At 43.8% G+C, this 18,344-nt stretch overlaps 1 protein-coding gene across 1 annotated transcript; it reads left to right on the top strand.

Annotated features, from left to right (window-relative positions):
- Nucleotides 1-9,948: 9,948 nt before the first annotated feature.
- Nucleotides 9,949-11,839, top strand: LOC147957945 (uncharacterized). Its single transcript, XM_087531894.1, has 7 exons — nt 9,949-10,135; nt 10,251-10,332; nt 10,444-10,599; nt 10,712-10,786; nt 10,895-11,038; nt 11,171-11,476; nt 11,573-11,839. Exons 1-7 carry the CDS (start codon nt 10,035-10,037, stop codon nt 11,837-11,839), a joined length of 1,131 nt encoding a protein of 376 aa, XP_087388020.1. The 5' UTR covers nt 9,949-10,034.
- The last annotated feature ends 6,505 nt before the right edge of the window (nt 11,840-18,344 follow it).

Below are 18,344 nucleotides of genomic sequence, written 5' to 3'. Positions count from 1 at the left end.
AAGGTAGTAGGAGAGGGCAGCCCACAGGGTGGTGCCCCCCCCCAAGGGCAGTCCGAATTGGGGGAGGGGGCGCGGCCCCCTCTTTCCCTTCCCTCTCCCTCTCCTTCCCTCCTTCCCCCTCTTGGAATAGGAAGGGAATCCAACTAGGATTGGGAATCCTAGTTGGACTCCTCCCTTGACGCGCCCTCCTTGGCCGCCGGCCTCCTCCTCCTCCTCCTTTATATACGTGGCCAGGGGCACCCCTAAGGCACAACAGTTATTTCTTAGCCATGTGCGGTGCCCCCCTCCACGGTTACCACCTCGGTCATATTATCGTAGTGCTTAGGTGAAGCCCTGTGCGGATGACATCACCAACACCGTCGCCATGCCGTCGTGTTGACGGAACACCCCCTCGACCCTCTACTGGATCAAGAGCGCGAGGGACGTCATCATGCTGAACGTGTGCTGAACACGGAGGTGCCACATGTTCGGTACTTGGATCGGTTGGATCGTGAAGGCGTTCGACTACTAAACGCTTCCGCTTTCGTTCTACGAGGGTACGTGGACACACTCTCCCATCTCGTTGCTATGCATCTCCTAGATAGATCTTGCATGCTTGTAGGATATTTTTTGAATTACTACGTTCCCCAATAGTCGGGACGGCGCCCTACATGTGCAAACTAAGAAGTTAATTTGAGCTCAAATTGTGCATCTAAATCAAATAAACTCCCATATACACTCCTCCACTAAAACCACAAGCCAATCTGATCTAGAGCATGAAATGAGCTAAACTAGCAATGAGAGATGAAAGGATGAAGTTGCAAACGTTTTAGAACACTTGGATAGTTGGTGCACCGCCAAATCTTAGGGAAAATGGAGCTTGGAGGAAGAACAAAGGAGAAGAAAGAGGAGAAAGCTTCTGTGTGGCTCGGGCACCTCATATCATGTTTGTTTTGTGTGAACTCAAGTGGCATCATGCTCATTGAACACCTCATGTGCATAGGAAGGAAGAACAAAGTAGCACACACCTCCCACCTTCTATGAGGAAAAAACAGAGGAGAGGGCGGGCAAGGGCGAGGATATATATATATATATAGGCAAATTTTTAGTCCCGGTTGGTGTCTAAAACCGGGACTAAAGACTGACCTTTAGTCCCGGTTGGAGACATGAACCGGGACTAAAGGGCATCGTGCCTGCCGCAACCTCTTTAGTCTCGGTTGGTGTCTGAACCAGGACTAAAGGTCCCATTCGAAGCAGGACTGATGCCTGCCGAGCCCCGGCTGGCGTCGTAACCGCTCGAACCGGGACTGGTGCTCACATTAGTCCCGGTTTGTTATATGACCGGGACTATTTCTCCGATCCGGCTAGAACCAAAGCCCTATTTTCTACTAGTTATATAGTTTGTCCCGTGAAATATAAGGATTGGTCAACCTTGCTGCACCTTGTTACTTTGGCTACTTGTTACTTGCTATGAATTATCTTGCTATCAAATTGTCTGTAACTACCACTTTATGACACTTGCAGAGAATACCTTGCTGAAACCACTTATTAATTCCTTCTGCTCCACGTTGGGTTCAACACTCTTACTTATTGAAATGACTATGATTTATCCCCTATACTTGTGGGTCATCACCCACCTTCTTGCAAAAGTTTGGATCATTTTAAGAATGTCCAAAACTAGACCATGTTCAATGGAGGGTGTCCGGTTAGGCCAGAAAGCTCCGTCTGAGAGCACATTGTTTCTCGACATCTTTGAAATGGCCACAGTTTCTTCCATGGTCTGGTATGACCAATTCAAGGAACCATATGAAGTTGTTTTGGTTTTCGACATGCATTTTCTAGAGTTTTCTCGGTCAAAATAGGTTGATAAATGGTCGAACGTGTCGCAACTTGTAAACAATGTCGAAAGTCATTCAAAGCAGGCATGGATTCCTACCATGGGCATGCCCACCTTCTTGCAAAAGTTGGGGTCAGTTGAAGGGAGTAGAAAAATAGACCATGTGCAACGGAGTGTGTTTGGGTAGGGTTAGAAGGGTCCGTTTGAAAGCACGCTTTTTCAACACCCGTCAAATGGCCCCAATATTTTTTCACCAGCTTTGAAAGAACATGTGGTGCCCCTAAGTTTGGTTTTCGTAATTAATGACAATCTTTATGGACTAATGGTTGCCTTGAGTTATATTCATAGGATTTGTCCATAGGCATTTCTTGAAGTCCATTAGTTGGTTTCAAGGAGTTTATGTGATGACCAAGGTGGCATTTAAGGATTTATCCAAAGATTGGTCATGTGAGAGTTGAGCTTATTGCAAGCATATCTTGAAGAAGAAGATTGTATGAACATTCATGTTTACCTTCAAGGCATCATCTTAACGAAGAGAGTTGGAAAGATTCAAGGTTGATCAAGACTAAGTAAAAGAGTGGTTCAAGTTGATCAAACACACAAAGCGTAGAAGATGTACCAAGCGGGATCAAGTGATCGCATGGTTTGGTAAGCATTGTCCATTACGCTTTGTGTACTAACCTGTGGTCTATGTGAGAGTTGTTTGTTGGATTAGGTATGTTTCCATGGGCTTGCATCAAGTGGGAGATCTCATAAAACCCATGAAGGATGACATCAAGTGGTGATCATCATCAAGATCGCGGTGTGCAAGTTCAAGTGGAGCATCACGAAGAGATCATGCTTGAAGCCTCTCGTCCATTGTGGTGACAATGGACTTGTGAAGATGTGCCGAAGCGTGGCTCACCAATAGTGGAGTGTGGGGGAGCAATCAACTTGTCTTCATCGTGCCGACACAATCAAGAAAGGTGGTCCAACTTGAGGAAGCCAAGATCATCATCATCCAGCTCAAGCGGACTACATGCAAGGCAAAGGTTTGCCATTGATAGGTTTTTTATTTTACCGGTCTCATGGTGGTAGTTGGGAGACTAGGTTATAGGATCGTTTGCTATACTATCAAGGGGATCTCTCAAGTTAGTAGCTCGATCGTATCGTCCGTAGAGAGCTCAAACCATTGCATCCTTGCGCCATCTTTCATGGTTCTTGTTTGGTGTTTCTCTTTGTGAGTTTTAGAGCTTATGGTCATCTTCATAACAAGCTCGAGTTCATAAAAATGGAGTTCATATACATCTTCTATGATGTTTTTGATGTTGGTGTTTGTGCCAGTTCTTCATTTATAGAGGTTTCACATCTTTATATCATAGGCATACTCCCCCTATCACTTCTTACTATAACCAACTCAAGGTCATATTGTCGCCATTGGATAGTATTTGTCGTCATCTGTCCAACAAGCTTGAGTTTGCTCAAATCGGAGCTCATTTGCAGAAGTTATGGCAGTTCAGGCTTTTTTGTATCCATCTGTTTGCTTGGGCTATGTTGAAGCTCACTAGCGGTAGTACCGCCCTGGACAGCGGTAGTACCGCTTGCGCGGTACTTCCACGGTTTCAGTGCCGTGGGCACTACCGCTTGTTTTTGGGCTTCTGTACTCTCTTTTGCTTCGACGACAGTTGGGCACAGTAGTACCATTTCAGACGGTAGTACTGCACCTGCCCTGCGGTAGTACCGCTTGTCACGGTACTTCCATGTCCGACTACCGTTACTATTCCGCTTATATTTTAGCCTCTAGATACGTATTTCCTCTACGCAGAAGTAGAGCGACAGTAGTGAGCGGTAGTACCACTCAGTGTTGTAGTACCGCGCTGCTCTACTCTACTACCGCGTTTTCACCTGTTCTCGCAACACCTAGCAGTAGTACCGCTCCGAAGGCAGTACCGCCTTCTTGAATTTCTCAATTTCACATTACGGATGGAACTACCATGCCAGCGGAAGTGCCGCTCACCCGAGCGATACTGTCGCTTGTGTGTGGGCTGAGGACATAATGGTTGGATTTGTGGGTGCCTATAAAAGGGGGTCTTCTTCCCCATTGAACCCAACCCTTTGATCTCGTGTTGTTCCCCCATTGTTGGCCTTCTCCGAGATTGCTATCTCTCAATCCCTCCAATTATTCTTGCTAGTTCTTGAGGAAGAAGAGAGAGGAGTTCTAGATCCACATTTCCACCAATCACTTTCTCCTCTATGTGAGGGGAACCCCTTGGATCTAGATCTTGGAGTTCTTTGTGTTCTCTCCTTCGTTCTTCCTCTCATTTTCCTCCATATCATTAGTTGTTGTGGTGGGATTTGGGAGAGAAGGACTTGGGCACTCCGTCTACCCTTGCCATTGCATTTGGTGCATAGATTTGAGTTATCCACGGTGATACGTGGAAGTGAAAGTTGAGAAGCTTATTACTCTTGGGTGTTTGGGCACCCTAGAGCTTGTTCCTCTTGGGTGCTTTGGTGCCCTAGATGGTTGGTGCTTTCGGAGTTCAATCATTGTTGTGTAAAACTCCAGGCAAGTGTCGGGGTCTCCAATTAGGTTGTGGAGATCACCCCGAGCAATTTGTATGGGTTCCCGTGACCGCCCCCAAGGGTTCCCAAAGTGTACAGGTTTGATGATCGCCCCCAAGGGTTGCAATTTGTACGGGTTCCGTGACCGCCCTCAAGGGTCCCTTAGTGGAATCACGTCATCTTGCATTGTGCATGGGCGTGAGGAGATTATGATGGCCCTAGTGGCTTCTTGGGGAGCATTGTGCCTCCACACCGCTCCAAACGAAGATTAGCATCTGCAAGGGTGTGAACTTCGGGATACATCATCGTCTCCCCATGCCTTGGTTATCTCTTACCCGAGCCATTTACTTATGCACTTCACTTTGTGGTAGCCATAGTGTTTCATGTTATATATCTTTGTTGGGGATCGTAGTAGAAATTCAAAATTTTCTACGCATCACCAAGATCAATCTATGGAGTAATCTAGCAACGAGGGGAAGGAGAGTGCATCTACATACCCTTGTAGATCGCTAAGCGGAGGCGTTCAAGTGAACGGGGTTGATGGAGTCGTACTCGTCGTGATCCAAATCACCGATGATCCTAGTGCCGAACGGACGGCACCTCCGCGTTCAACACACGTACAGCCCGGTGACGTCTCCTACGCCTTGATCCAGCCAGGGGAGAAGGAGAGGTTGGGGAAGACTCCATCCAGCAGCAGCACGACGGCATGGTGGTGGTGGAGGAGCGCGGTACTCCAGAAGGGCTTCGCCAAGCACCGCAAGAGACGAGGAGGGAGAGGGGTAGGGCTGCGCCAAGGAGATGTTCTCGTGTGTATGGCAGCCCAAAACCCCACTATATATAGGGGAAAGGGAGGGGCTGCGCCCCCACCTAGGTTTCCATCCCTAGGGGTGGCGGCCAGCCCTAGATCCCATCTAGGGGGTGGCCAAGGGGGGAGAGAGGGGGGGCGCACCACTAGGTGGGCCTTAGGCCCATCTGAGCCTAGGGTTTTCCCCTTTTCCCTTCTCTCTTTGCCTTAGGCCCTAGTGGGGGGCGCACCAGCCCACCTGGGGCTGGTCCCCTCTCACACTTGGCCCACGCAGCCCTCTGGGGCAGGTAGCCCCACCTGGTGGACCCCCGGGACCCTCCCGGTGGTCCCGGTACGTTACCGATAGCACCCGAAACTTTTCCGGTGACCAAAACAGGACTTTCCATATATAAATCTTTACCTCCGGACCATTCCGTAACTCCTCGTGATGTCCGGGATCTCATCCGGGACTCCGAACAACATTCGGTAACCACGTATATCTATTCCCTATAACCCTAGCGTCATCGAACCTTAAGTGTGTAGACCCTACGGGTTCGGGAGTCATGCGGACATGGCCGAGACAACTCTCCGGTCAATAACCAACAGTGGGATATGGATACCCATGTTGGCTCCCACATGCTCCACGATGATCTCATCGGATGAACCACGATGTCAAGGATTCAATCAATCCCGTATGCAATTCCCTTTGTCCATCGGTATGATACTTGCCCGAGATTCGATCGTCGGTATCCCGATACCTTGTTCAATCTCGTTACCGGAAAGTCTCTTTACTCGTTCCGTAAAACATCATCCCGTGATCAACTCCTTGGTCACATTGTGCACATTATGATGATGTCCTACCGAGTGGGCCCAGAGATACCTCTCCGTTTACACGGAGTGACAAATCCCAGTCTTGATTCGTGCCAACCCAACAGACACTTTCGGAGATACCTGTAGTGTACCTTTATAGCCACCCAGTTATGTTGTGACGTTTGGCACACCCAAAGCATTCCTACGGTATCCGGGAGTTGCACAATCTCATGGTCTAAGGAAATGATACTTGACATTAGAAAAGCTTTAGCATACGAACTACACGATCTTTGTGCTAGGCTTAGGATTGGGTCTTGTCCATGGTCAGGAAACCGTAACCATCAATTGATCAACGAGCTAGTCAACTAGAGGCTTACTAGGGACATGTTGTTGTCTATGTATCCACACATGTATCTGAGTTTCCTATCAATACAATTCTAGCATGGATAATAAACGATTATCATGAACAATGAAATATAATATAATAATAACCAATTTATTATTGCCTCTAGGGCATATTTCCAACAATCTTGCTATCACCTAATTGTTTATCTTACTTAGCATAAGTTGTTGGTGCACATAGGTGAGACTGGTTGTTTTAGGTTTTGTGCTTGACAAATTAAATGCTAGTTTTATTCCGCATTTGTTTAAGCCTAAACCGTAATTATTTTAAAGCTCCTATTCACTCCCCCTCTAGGCGACATCCACGATTTTTCAAGCTTCTATGACCAACTCAAGGCACAATGCCAAGTTGTTTTTGTTTTCGATGAATTTCGCTTTCCTTGGAGGCTTCTCGGTCAAAAAGATTGATAAATGGTTGCACATGTTGCAACGTGCAAACGGTGTCGAAAGTACTTCAAACCAGGCATGGATGCCTACCATGGGCATGCCCACCTAATTTCAAAAGTTGGAGTCATTTGAAGGATGTCCAAAGATAGATCATGCGCAATGGAGTGTGTTCAGGTAGGACCAAAAGGGTCCGTTTGGAAGCACGTTGATTTCGACATACATCAAATGGCCTCAAGTGTTTTCCACCAGTTTCTATGACCAACTCAAGGCATCAATGCCAAATTGCTTGGATTTTTGACAAGTTTTGCATGTTCTCGAGTTTTCTTCGTGAAAGAAGGCAAATAAAATAGCTAGACATGTCGCAACATGAAAACCATGTCAGAAGTCAATCATATGAGGCATGGATGCTTCATATGTTCGTGTGAGGCTTCTGCAAGAAGTTGGGATCATTTATCCATAGTCCAAAACAAACACCAGTTAAGAGGAGTCTAGTAGACTACGCTAGATGGGTGCATTCATGGCATGTAGATTTTCCTAATTTGAATGCTTCGGTTATTTTCAATTTCTGTTATTATGGAACAACATGAACATTTTCTTATATCGTATCTATTTCATGAAATTTGTCAACAATTTTCGAATTTTCAATTATGTATAATAATTTATAAACTTGAACACCTTTTCAAAATTGTGAACAAGTTCCAACCAATTGATGTTGTGCACAAATTGCAAAGCATGTACTTTTTTAAAAAATTATCAACATTTGCTAGAACACAAAAATTTCTTAAATTTGTGAACAAAAAGTTCAAAAACAGAATTTTAAAAAATCCAAGGCATTTTTTAAAATTTTGAAAAATATTTGAAAACAAGAACATTTTTTCTATTCCAAAAATATTTCAAATTTTAACCAAGCTTCAACAGAAATAATAAATTTCAAAAAGGAGAAAAATGAGTTAACAAAAAAGTAAAAGAAAAACGAAAAAAATAGAAAATAACAAATGCGCTCAGGCCTTGGCCCAACTAGGTGACTACATCGTTCCTGTGTACCTGTTGGGCCGGCCCAAGAGTTCGCAGATTTGAAATTTTTTATCAAATTTGGAAATAATGTTCATCAATTTGGAAAAATTCACAGGCGTTGAAAAAATGTTCGTAAAAGTTTAAAAGATTTTTTTGATTTGGAAAAGAGTTCATTCATTTGAAAAAAATTGTTTGCAGATTTAAAGAAATGATCACGAATATTAAATGTTCATGGATTTAAGAAAAAAGAAAACGAAAAACGAAAAAATTGAAGCAACACTTGACAAATAAAAACCAGAAAAAGAAAACCAGAAATAAAAAAATGCATGTGTCGGAAGATGTTCGGAAATTGTTCATGCTTCGAAAGATGTTTGTTTTTTTTAAATGTTCGTGTTCTAAGTTTTTTTTCAAATTACAGAAAAGGTTGTGTTTTCAAAAAAAATTAATTTGAAAAACTATTCGGCATTTAAAAATTGTTCTTATTTTTTCAATAAAAGTTCTGAATTTTTTCATATATATGGACGCTGTTGTGTGTTCTTATATATTTTGAGTTGTAGAACACACCATGCAGTGGTGACTGGTGAGGTGAAGTGGCTAGTAGTGCGCGCCTTAAGTGTGAGGTCTCCGTATTTTTACGTGGCTTACATAGAACGTGGTAGGAGGGACATGACCTAATGGACCAGCCCAGTCGCTCGCTCCTGTGCAAATCGTATACGAGGTTTCGCGTATTGGCATGGGAGTGTGTACTTTAAAAAAAAGACCATCTTGGTCGCGTACATAGAACATGGTAGGAGGGACATGGCTCAATGGGCCGGCCCAGTCGCTCACACATGTGCAATTCGTATACGGGGTCCTGCGTATCATCGCAGGCGATGTACTTTTAAAAAGATCATCCTACCCTTTCTTATGAAGGCGCATGGCATAATCTTAGTCGACGATGTGTTAAGGGGGTGTACCAAAGCAGAAGTGATATTTGAATTCCTGACGTGTGAACCTTTTGAACAAGACCTATCTTGGATACAATTCAAACACACATAATTTTTTAATGCTTCAATACACTTATTTCACTCTATCTATTTTCAGTGTAGCAAATGAGTGAAATAATTGTTTTGTAATGTTTTGAAATTAGTACCATATGTTTTTTTAATTCACTTATGTCCCTCAATCCATATCATCATTTCAATCCACTTATTTCACTCAATATATTTCAGTGTGTGAAATTAGTTTTTAGAAAGGAGTTAGATTAGTTACGAGTGAAATTGTTTTTTGAAATGTTTGAAATCTGTTTTTTGAATTGTGTGAATCAGCATTTTGAAATATGTGAATTAATTTTCTTGAATTGAGTGATATCATTTTTTAAACGAGTGAAATTGATTATTTGAATTTAATGAAATCCTTTTTGAATTGAGTGAAATTAGTTTTTTTTAATGAGTGGAATAGATGTTTGGAAATGGGTGAACCCAGTTTTATAAAATGAGTGAAATTGATTTTTTATGAGTGGAATCCATCTTTTAATTGACTAGAATTTGTTTTTTTGAAATGATTGGAATCGGTTTCTTTAAACGAGGAAAATATATTTTCAAAAGTGTGAAATTAACTTGTTGAATTGAGTGAAATTGTTTTTGAAATGCCTAGATCTTTATTTTGAATTGAAAGAAAATTAATTTTGTGAAATGACTGGAATTGGCATTTGGAAATGAGTGGAATCCGTTTTACTAATCATTGTTTTAAATAGTGAAATTGTCGAAATCACTTCTTTGAAATACTAGAACAATGCAATATTTTTTAACTCAGATATGTAAAAAGTTTAAAAAAAACAAAAGTTCAATTCATAAGCTGTGAGGAATTAAATATGTTACAACAAAAATAAAAAGACAAGTCTTGTGTGTATTCGGTCACTCGTCCGTCCCTCCACTCTCGTTCTTTTCCCTCAAACTATCCTCTCAAAAAAAGACGCATATCATAATGTATATAACTCGAGCGAAATGTTTGACATCTTTGTACCGCGACACATCGCATCAGTCTTGATGGAAAGACGGACGGTGGATGCATTGCCGTTACATACCGGCGCCGGTAGAATTATCACTTTCGCTGGGAGGGAGCAACGACGATATTGCAGCACCTCCGCTGCGCCTATAAATACAACAGAATCCATTATCTATCCATCAATCAAACCGCTTCGGCTATCAATCGTCTCAATCGTTCCTCCCTCCCGCTAACAGAACAGAACAGGCTCCCCTTCTTCCTCCCCGCCCCTCGTCCATCCCCACCTCCGCCGCCATGGCCGCCGCCCGCGTGTGCTGTACGTGCGGCGGCGCTATCAGGGGCAGGAAGAAAGAGAGGTTCTTCGAGTGCCTTCGCTGCGCGAGGTGGCAGCACAAGTACGCCCATCTCTTTCTTGCCTTCCCTGCTGGATTCTTGTTTCGTTTCTTTCTTGCTTTCTTGCTTGCTTCTGTTGCATCGCATGCAAATCCATCACCATTGTTCTTGGTGCAGCTACTGCGTCATGAACTGGAAGTCAGCAGACCCCCAACTGTGCGATATTTGCGTCGACCAAGAGAAGCAGCAACCTCGCCAGGCACCTCTCTCTCGCTCTTGATTTTCCTCTCAGTTCTTGGTTTCTTGCAGTTCCATCTATCCCCTGTCCCGCCCTGACCCTGATCCATCTTCTTCTCTGCTTGCATTGCAGTGGGTGCGGAAACTCGCGAGCTTGGACTTCGAAAGGGCCTGCAGTCCCTACAGCTTCTGCTATCTCTGCTGCAAGCACTTCTGCCCGCGCTGCTGCCCCGCCGTCCCACGCTGCCGCAGGCGTGATCATGGCGATCACCGCACGTTCATAATCCAGGTCCGTCTCTCCGTTTCAGCAACAGTGATTCTTGGCTTGTTGGCTTCTTGGGACTGCTCCATCGATCGATCGATGGATCCATCACTTGTTGCGATTCTTGGTATTCATTCAGGTTAGACGGCGCGGCGGAGTGCTGTTCGTCAGATTGGTGGACGTTAACGTCTTCTACGACTGCTCTCACATCGAGGTGCGTGAGGGAACAAATCAAAACATGCTGTTTAATTTCTCTTGTCAAGAATTGAATTGGTGCGAATTCGGTCCAATTAAGCTTTGTCCTTGTGCTCTGTGAATGCAGCCGGAGATCACACTCCCGGGTTGGGTGCGCCTGCATCCCAAGCCGGCGCAGCATGCCGGCGGCGGCGGAGGACTGCCGTGCGGCTTCAGGGAATGCAACCGTCGAATAGCCCTAGACTACGATTTCTGCTCCATCTACTGCCAGGTACCTAACCTGATCGATCCACCTATCCTATTCCAATCCGGCCTTGCTTCTTGGGTACATAGTACATACAGCTTCTTGGTTTCTCGATCTACCTCACCAGAGAATGAGATCGTTCAATGTTGATGATGGCAGTTCGAAGAGGCAGCCCTTGATCTGGTGATGCCCCCTACTCGCCAAGAGGTCCTGATACGTCAGGTCCAGAAGGATCGTGTGCAGGGACTCCTGACGCTTGCGCGCTTTGGGACACCGATCGTCAGTCTGGGACATGGATGGGACATGTTTTGCCTTCTCTGCCACGCCGGATTCAGCCCTCAGGTGTGCCATCACCACGACAATCACGACACCATCGGAATCATAGACACCCCAGAAGGCGGTCTTGCCGCACGCTTCCTGCAAACTCACCATGGGAACTGGCTTGCCTCCTTGAGCACCGTTCAGGTGAGCCGTTTTTGTTCTCAGCAGAGTTATTGTGCAGAGAATGTTGGTTCTGTCTGTCTGTGATCAGCCATTTTTCTCCGAATGAAATCCTTGCAGAGTTCTAGGGAGGAGAGAGATTATGGGTGGTCTTATACTGAGGTGATCGTGGAGGTGCCCTTGACGCAGCCACAGCCGCACCCAGTTTCAGAGCTACGCCCGAATTCTTGTGTGTGTGGTAGTGGCATCGACAAGGACATGGTGTACTGCTCAGTTCACTGCATGGTATGTATTCTCATGCATCATCTGTATGTATACCCTTATTTGCTTCCTTACTTTCTGATGCCGGCTCAACTTTCCCACAAAATGCAGGTGGAGGACTTGTGAGCGAGCCAAGCCAAACCGAGGGAGCTGACAAGACATGATCCTTTTTCCTGATGCCAGTTCTTGTGGTCAATTGCTTTTGTTCTATCATCTGTAAGAAACTGAATGATGTGTCTACTGAGAAGAGATGATACCTACTGCAGACGTTGTGTGTACTGATGAGTTACCAGCTCCAGCAGGATTAATTTGTAGTTCCTCTGGATCGATGTACATTTCACATATTAATTAGTAATTTTCAGTGTATGAACAATTGTTCCGACGATAGTCGGCAAAATCATCACAAAATCATACTGATTGTCAGTGTATACTCATCACATAATCAAGGAATCTTTACTTATGGTGATCGGCAAGGCAAACTTGAGGCCATATTCTGTTTTCCGGTGTATGGACAATTGTGACTCTGCTTTCCAGTAGGATCGTGTATAAATATTGTTGTTCTCGATTGAACAGTACTACTGAAACATATGCATGGTTGAACAATTAGAATATATGGGTGCTGTTTAGTCGACATACTGAAACTCTGGTAATACTTATAATGCTAACACGAACACAATACTTTTGTGTGCTATAACTGTCTTAACTATTCTGAACAATTGATCCAGAACCAGTACACATCAATGATTATGCTAGCCTTTTTTTAGGGAATTATGCTACTCCCTACGCACGTGAATATAAGTTGAGCACGGATTCTTAGGTCTTTTATTCAGCTAACGGAGCACACCAAAATGGGTTAGATGGCGACGGCCGACGGATTGTGCGGTATTGCACAATATGCAAATATAAATACCAAACCGATCGAGGGAGCTAATAAGACATGATTCTTTTTCCTAATTAATGGCAGTTCTTGTCGTCAATTGCTTTTATTCTTTCATCTGTAAGAAAGTGAATGATGTGCCTACTGAGATGAGATGATACCTACAAACATTGTGTATACTGATGAGTTACCAGTTCCAGCAGGATTAATTTGTAGTTTCCCTGGATGTACATCTCACCTATGAGTAATTGTCAGTGTATGAACAATTGTTCTAATGATGATCAGAAAAATCATTACAAAACCATAATAATTATCAGTGTACACTCATCACATAATCAGCGAATCTTTAGTAATGGTGATCAGCAAGGCAAACTTGAGGTCACTCTGTTTTCCAGTGTAGGGGCAATTGTGACTCTGTTTTCCAGTAGGATCATGTAGATATTGTTGTTCTTGATTGAATAGTACTACTGAAACATATGCATGGTTGAATAATTAGAATATACCAGTATTGTTTAGTCAACATACTGAAGGTCTGGTACTTATAGTGCTAACACGAACACAATACTTTAGTGTGCTATAACTGTCTTTACTATTCTGAACAATTGATCCAGAACCGGTTCACATCAATGATCATGCTAGCCTTTTTTTAGGGAATTACTTAACTCCCTCCGGAGTCCGGACGCGAATAAAAGTTGAGCATGGACTTTTAGGTCTCTGAGTTGGCTAACAAAACATATGAAATATGCCATAAAATCTATATATTTAGAAACTTCATTTGACAACGAATCTAAAGACATATAGTATTGTTTTACGGCAAATAACATATAACTCACTAGTTAAACCGAAGACATAAAATCCGTGCCCGGCTTATATTCTCATCCAAAGGGCATAACATTTTATTTCTTGAACGAATCATGCTAGTTTCGTTTTATGATTCTAAGCATGGAAATGCTGGTCTTTTTAGAACACAATATGTAATTGATTTGGTACAAAGAAAACAAAAGAATGGAATAACCAAAATGAGCACAAACAACAAAGATACCTAATAAAACCAAAAGTGACATTAAAGTTATGTTTGCTCTACTCGGAACAACATGAGATTAGGGGATGTCATTGTTAGTGTAACCCCAACAATGATTATTGAGGCGTGTACAAAGGCCTATTTGCGAAGATTGTCATACACCGGCAAAATTCACACTTTTATAAAAATAATAATTTAGAAGCGGGACTTAGTCCTATCTCCATCTCCAATACTATTAGCGAAGATTGTCGTGCACTGGCAAAGTTGACACTTTTGCAATAAAAACACGATTTGTCGGATCTTCGTCAATGCACCAAATCCTCCGGGTGATGCAATATCATTGATGGGAGATATGAACACACTTTATGGTAGAAATTGAAGGAGTTGCGTACCTGGACTGAAGGTACCAGTAAGATGGTCTTAATCAGACAATTGGTTTGCCAAGGTTCAAAGAGGCACTCAAATCATAGTCGACGAATAATGATTTGTCGATCCTACTATACTTTCAAGTTAAGGTAAAGAGAAGGTGGCTCGCAAAGGGAACTCACTTGGGAAAGAGACGCATTGATTTTACCTTGTTTGCCCAAATGGAAGACACCATCAATATGGTCTTGATAAAACAATTGGTGTGTCAAAGTTCAAATAGGGCTCTCAAATCATAGATCATATGAATACAATCCAAGGTGTCAACGAATAATGGTTCGTCAATCTTACTGGACAAAAGTTGATCCAGAGAGAGGGTGATGCCCAAAGGGAACTCGCGGGTGAAAGAGACATGGTTGTTTTACCCAGGGGCGGATCCAGAACAAAAATGTCCCGGTGTCCACATGTATACAAAGATAGACACCAAACAATAGTATGCACTCCATTCCATTATATATGAGTTTTTAGAAAAATATATCAATATCCACATTACGAAATTCATATCATTTGATCCTTCAAGAAGATAGTTTCGTATTTTATCTATTAGGTTTTGTAGATATTGTTATTTTATTCTATAATTTTGGTCAAACATTCAAATGGTTGATTTGCATGGAAATCGATACACCTTATATTCTGGAACGAAGAATAACACACCCAACAACACAAATTATATGGCAGTGAGATTTCTTACAAAAATGAACTGGTTCATGTGATGGGCAAGCTATATCATCTTGTGCCGAGGACTTTATTTTTTTAAGAAACATTTCCATAAATTCTCATGTTAATAATTATTATTGTGTTAGCAAAAATGTATGAGTTACATTATTTGTGTCTGCATATGCAAGAATAGAAACAATAAACAAAACATTTTTTTGTCAGAAATAAACAGAACATATTGATTGAACAATACGATTAGGGAGTTAAACTTACTCAACATTGTGATTTGCCGTTCTTGCTGAAATAATCCTCCCATGGTTAGATGTGAATCGCTGCGAGTTGTTCTCAATTATAATACCTTTAAATTTTAAAACCCTAGCCATACAATTAAAAAACAGAAATTTGAGAAATTAAAATTCCTACACACAGTTGAGATTTCAGATTTGAGAGAGATCGGCAATTACCAAATGCAGAGTTGAGAGGTACCTGAAATTTCCAATAATCTCTCGGTGGGCGAGGTAGAGGTAGCCAGCTAGCGATGCTTGAACGCTTCAATGGACAACCAGGACGAACCAGCGATTGGCCGCGCGACTAGCAACGTGGCGGCGGAGAAGGGCCGAGGACGGAGAAGCCGAACGGATGAGCAACAGAATAGGCGCATGCACAGGTGTATTGGGGATTAATTAATTAGATCGATAGCTTTTTCTCAACAGGCGCACGTACAGGGATTGATTAATCGATCGATCTGGAGTAGGCATTTACCTAGATGGGCTGATATGCCTGGCTTGTGTTCATGTATCGGTGGGCTGGCCGGTGTCCAGATCAAAAAGTTACCGGTGTCCAGCCCAAAAATCTGTACCATGCATAAGGTAAATATGAGTTTTACCCGGTGTCAGTGACACCGAAAGAGACAACGTGCCTCCGCCCCTGGTTTTACCTAGGTTTGGGCCCCTCGATGAGTAATAACCCTACGTTAATACTGATGACCCACAAGTATAGTGAATCTATCGTAGTCCTTTCGATAAGTAAGAGTGTCGAACCCGACGAGTAGCAGAAGGAAACGACAAGTGGTTTTCAGCAAGGTATTCTCTGCAAGCACTGAAATTATCGGTAACAGATAGTTGTCTGATAAGATAATTCGTAACGGGCAACAAGTAACAAAAGTAAACAAGGTGCAGCAAGGTGGCCCAATCCTTTTTGTAGCAAAGGACAAGCCTGGACGAACTCTTATATAAAGCAAAGCACTTCCGAGAACACATGGGAATTGTAGTCAAGCTAGTTTTCATCGTACTCATATGATTCACGTTTGTTACTTTGATAATTTGATATGTGGATGAACTGATGCTTGGGTGCTGCCCTTTCTTGGACAAGCCTCCCACTTATGATTAACCCCTCTCGCAAGCATCCGCAACTACGAAAGAAGAATTAAGATAAATCTGAATATAGCATGAAACATATGGATCCAATTAGCCCCTTACGAAGTAACATATAAACTAGGGTTTAATCTTCTGTCACTCTAGCAACCCATTATCTACTTATTACTTTCTAATGCCTTCCCCTAGCCCCAAATAATGGTGAAATGTCATGTCGTCGACGTTCACATAACACTACTAGTGGAAAGACAACATACATCTCATCAAATATCGAACGAATACCAAATTCATATGGTTACTTATAACAAGACTTCTCTCATGTCCTCAGGAACAAACGTAACTACTCACAAAGCATATTCATGATCAAGATTAGAGGAGTAGTAATTATCGTTAAGGATCTAAACATATGATCTTCCACTGAATAAACCAACTAGCATCAACTACAAGGAGTAATCAACACTTCTAGCAACCCACAGGTACCAATCTGAGGTTTCGAGACAGATATCGGATACAAGAGATGAACTAGGGTTTGAGAGGAGATGGTGCTGATGAAGATGTTGATGGAGGTTGACCCCCTCTCGATGAGAGGATCGTTGGTGATGGCGATGGCGATGATTTCCCCCTCCCGGAGGGAAGTTCCCCAACAGAACAACTCTGCCAAAGCCTAGATTGGTTCCGCTCAAGTTCCGCCTCGAGACGGCGGTGCTTCGTCCCGAAAGCTTCGTGATAAAATAAAATACAGACATGAGGGCATCATGATCATCTTTAGAACAATAATATACACTACAAAAAAGGCACATCCGTGACATTTTGGGCCGAACAATTTTTTTGCCATGCTTATGACACTTCTATGATGATAATTATGACAAACCCCGGTATCATCATAGATGTGGTGGGCTCCTACTTCTATGAAAAAAAATCATGACAGAAAATGGGCTTTCCGTCGTCGGCGGGCCAGAGATACAGCTGCATGGCATTCTTTGGGCCGTCCATAACGGAAAAAATCGTGGTAGAAGCGAGGACGAGGAAAATATCGAGGAGTTCCCGGTTACGGTGGGTGGTCGGGGGCCTAGCGATGCTCGTTTCTCTCGTGCACGTACGCGCGTGGGTGCGAACCCGAGCAATTGCACTACAGGCTACGCGTTACTGAACCCGAGCGATCGATCGATCTGGCTATTAACTGAATCCGATTGAGCGATTCCTTCGCTACTACTACTAACGGAAGCCGATCGAACCTGCTACCTCTTGATGAACAGTGAGCGTTATTAGGGGTTTGGATGAATAGTTCCTGATGGGGGTTGGATGAACAGGACCCGGTGGTAGTAGAGGTCGTTGCCGCTGGATGAACAGGACCCCGATCGATCGAGCCGGTTGGGGGTGGGTGAACAGGACCCCGTGGAGGGCTGGATGAGTAGGACCCTGTGGAGATCCGGTTGAACAGTAGCCGGTGGAGGGCTGGATAAACAGTAGCCCGTGGAGGGGTGGTTGAACAGAATCCCGTGGAGAGGGCTGGTTGAACAGTAGCCGGTGGAGGAGTGGTGAAGGCTGGATAAACAAGAGCCCGTGGATGAACAGTAGTTGGTGAAGGCAGAAGGAAGATGTCATGGATGAACAGTCACAGATGGAGGCTTGAGGAGGTCGATGGTGGATGAACAGTAACACATGGAGGCAGTAGACAGCGGATGAACAGTAGACGATGTGTATTTGCGTTCGGTTTTGCTACTTTCTTCCTAGAAAAGAATGTCTCTGAAAGGGAATAGTCTACATGGCCCGAGGTAGTCTTTCAATTCCTTATGGGCCGGCCATGTGCAATGGCGCTGACAACCAATCACCAAATGGTAACGGCGGTGCGAGGTTAGCCGGCCGTGTACTTGGCCCTCACGACGTGGCGACACCAGTCAATAGACTGATGGCTGTGGCGAACGTCCGTAAGCACCTGCTTGGCCTTCCTCGTCCGCGAGTGCCTGGACGTCGCTGTCGTCTGTGATCACGACCGTCGCTTTCCACTCGCCGGCATCCATTGATTGAGGGGCTCAAGAGAGGAGCAAGCGGGCTAGCAACATAGATGAGATCGGAGAGGCGAAGAGAAAGGCGAGAAATTTACGCACTGTATGAGGCTAATTAGCGCCAGGGAGACCTAGGCCGTGGCCCAAGCTGCATCTTTTTGTGTAACAAATAAGAAAACAAACTCTTACTTTTTTCCTGATGGAGAGCTCTGCCAAGCTATATTGGCTGCAGTTGGGCCATCCGGACGAGTGCCTGCTCGCCTCGTTCCACCCA

Source organism: Triticum urartu, chromosome 7A, assembly GCF_056163025.1.
Source record: "Triticum urartu cultivar PI428250 chromosome 7A, HENAU_Tu73, whole genome shotgun sequence".
NCBI classification, from domain to species: Eukaryota; Viridiplantae; Streptophyta; class Magnoliopsida; order Poales; family Poaceae; genus Triticum; species Triticum urartu.
This window is presented reverse-complemented; position numbering and strand designations above follow the sequence as displayed.

Excerpts from the sequence above, each read along its gene's own strand:
- LOC147957945 (XM_087531894.1), top strand. The coding sequence starts at position 10,035 with ATGGCCGCCGCCCGCGTGTGCTGTACGTGCGGCGGCGCTATCAGGGGC. Across the intron at positions 10,136-10,250 it reads TGCGCGAGGTGGCAGCACAA|CTACTGCGTCATGAACTGGA; the intron begins GTACGCCCATCT and ends TTCTTGGTGCAG. Across the intron at positions 10,600-10,711 it reads ACCGCACGTTCATAATCCAG|GTTAGACGGCGCGGCGGAGT; the intron begins GTCCGTCTCTCC and ends GTATTCATTCAG.